Source organism: Dicentrarchus labrax, unplaced genomic scaffold (assembly GCF_905237075.1).
Source record: "Dicentrarchus labrax unplaced genomic scaffold, dlabrax2021, whole genome shotgun sequence".
Lineage (NCBI taxonomy): Eukaryota > Metazoa > Chordata > Actinopteri > Moronidae > Dicentrarchus > Dicentrarchus labrax.
In genome coordinates, this window is record NW_026136717.1 from 11,093,248 (window position 1) to 11,095,941 (window position 2,694).

General features: G+C 41.2%; 1 protein-coding gene across 1 annotated transcript; it reads left to right on the forward strand.

Annotated features, from left to right (window-relative positions):
• Nucleotides 1-331: 331 nt before the first annotated feature.
• LOC127379651 (fatty acid-binding protein, intestinal) lies at nt 332-2,694 on the forward strand. Its single transcript, XM_051429542.1, has 4 exons — nt 332-490; nt 889-1,061; nt 1,357-1,464; nt 1,573-2,694. Exons 1-4 carry the CDS (start codon nt 424-426, stop codon nt 1,621-1,623), a joined length of 399 nt encoding a protein of 132 aa, XP_051285502.1. The 5' UTR covers nt 332-423; the 3' UTR covers nt 1,624-2,694.

Genomic DNA, 2,694 nt, shown 5'->3' on the forward strand with positions numbered 1-2,694 from the left:
CCAGGCACAAACAGGGCGACAGAGAAAAGATTGAGGACCAGAAAGGGGCTCAGTTGAGTGACTGCCATGGGCAGCCATACAAGCAGCCCACTCTTTTTCCCCCTCCTGCAGAACAATGTGACAGTGTTTAACTGTGCCAGATTCACTGAGGGAAGTTGCCCTCCAGTTATTTATGAGTGTATCCTCGAGGTCGTGCGGCAATCGCCCTACATTTGACACAGTCTTTAAATGGCCACATCAGCAGACAGATAATCAGTGAGATAAAGAAGAGCATCTTCCATGCCAGCTCAGGGAGGGTGGGGTGGCAGGGGTTGATAGGGTGAAGGGAGGGGTGTATATAAATGGAGGCCAGTGGGTATTCACAATCCCACGGTCTGCTAGTGCTTCATCACCAGCTGCCTTTAACCCAGTGAGCCTGCAGCCATGGCGTTCAACGGAACTTGGAAGGTCGACCGCAACGACAACTATGATAAGTTCATGGAGCAAATGGGTGAGTGTGTTAGAGGCTGTATGTGTAGATCACCAAAGCTCATTCTGTTTGTGCCATGTCTGGCCTTATAATCAAGTTTATGAGGGCAATGTGTGTGACTGTGTCATGTGTTTCCATACAGTTTGACATTGCAGTATTACTCAGTGCAGTGAGGTGTTGATAAGTTTGAGGTGTTTATTGTGCTACCTATAATAATAGTAGCAGCTAAATTAAGATATATGGACTCATGGACTCAGTCTTATATTTGGAAAGCAGACAAGTGCAAACTTCAAATAAAAGCAGAGCAGAGTTAAAGATAAAATTGTCACCTCCAAATTAACTCTCAATAACTGATCTTCATTCCGTCCTATAATAGCAACAATCCAGCTCCTGAACTTTTTGTCTCTTTCACAAATAAGGCATTAACGTCGTAAAGCGCAAGCTGGCAGAGCACGACAACCTGAAGGTCACCATCGAGCAGACCGGGGACAAGTTTCACATCAAAGAGTCCAGCGCCTTCCGCACCAAAGACATTGACTTCACCTTGGGCGTCCCATTCGACTACAGCTTGGCTGATGGCACCGAAGTCTCAGTGAGTTGTTTAAACCAACAGCAGCTGGTCCAAAGTGCCGTTTCATTATTTCAGTGCAACAGGAAATGGTTTGCTTGAGGAAAACTTGATTTATTTTTAAGATTGATGGATTCATCACTAATGGGGAAAGTGCAAACCAAGCCAACTAAACTAAAGCCAACGCTGGAATAAATGGAAAAGTTCCAGTGAATAATTACTCGTGGATGTGTAGTTGCTGGAATGAGGGTTAACTCAACTTGGAAAAACCCACGAAAAACAAATTATAAAATCGTATATTTTGTATATTTTTAACCAGGGTACGTGGGAGATGGAGGGTGACATGCTGAAAGGCAAATTCACCAGGAAAGACAACAGCAAGGTCCTGACCACCACTAGAGCTCTGGTGGGAGGAGAACTTGTACAGGTCAGTAGGTCCAGAAGCATTTAATCAATAATATACAATATATGTTAATTTCTTTTATTTCAATAAATGTCTCCATAAACGTAACACACCTCTATCTTTTCCCTGCAGAGTTACAACTACGAGGGAGTGGATGCCAAGCGGATTTTCAAGAAGCAATAACCTGGAGTCCGAAGTTCATATTTTTATTTTTATATAGATGACACGATATAGATTTGTGGGGGTTTTTTTTCTAACAATAAGTGTATTCTTATGAGATTCTACTATATATACCTCAAAAGTGTTTTAAGAGTGGAAAACTGTAGTTGATCACAGCATATATTCAGTGTGATGGAGGGTGACAACTTGAGTCAAGTATAATAGGAAAACAACACAAGAAACTAATGTAAAGTACAAGCAAACTGAGGGAGAACATACTTCACCATGTGAGTCTAATGTGCCTTAAAAAGCATCTTAGCAACCAGTATCCCAGAAATGGCCAAAGACTCTAGTATTATCTAAGCACGCAGATATTTGGGGTTTTTCTTTATCTCGATTTTGAGATATTTGTCTCTGAGATTCAGATTTCCACCCTAAATCAAAAGGGGAGCAGGAAATGTCAATGGTGTTTCTCCCTACGTTGAAAAATGTCATTTAAAAGATTCAACAGCAGTTTGTCTCTGCAGGAACAATGCCCCAGTTACTCATGATAATCCAAAGAACACGTCTGCAGTTTTCAAGGGAGCTACTTCATTGGTACAATGTAGTTCCAACGAAAACTGTTCACATGCTTATGGTTTATCCAAAGTAACTGGTGCATTGTTTCTAGAAATACGTGCTACTGTTAAATTTCTCAAATGCCGTTTTCAACGCTGTGAGCAATGCCAACGGAAATTCTTCCTCCTCCATTGTATAGGCGTGGAAGCAGAAGACTTGGGGATGAATCTCTGAAAGTCTGGACAAAGGATACCAAAAATATCAGCTTGATTAGATACAACTAGAAGTAGGTGAGACACTGTTTTGTTGTAATTTGGGCATTTTGAGATGGACCACAGCTTACCTACCCTTGACTTCACTGTACTGTTAACTGCTGTTAACTAGACTCCATCATGGTGATGGAAAGCAGCCTAAAGCATTGATCGCAGAATGAAATATATTAGATGTTGTCTTTAGACAGTTAGGAATAAGTTAATTTGCACTAATGGTTCTTATACACTATATAGTCTGTCACAATAAAGCCATTTTTGTGTGTCA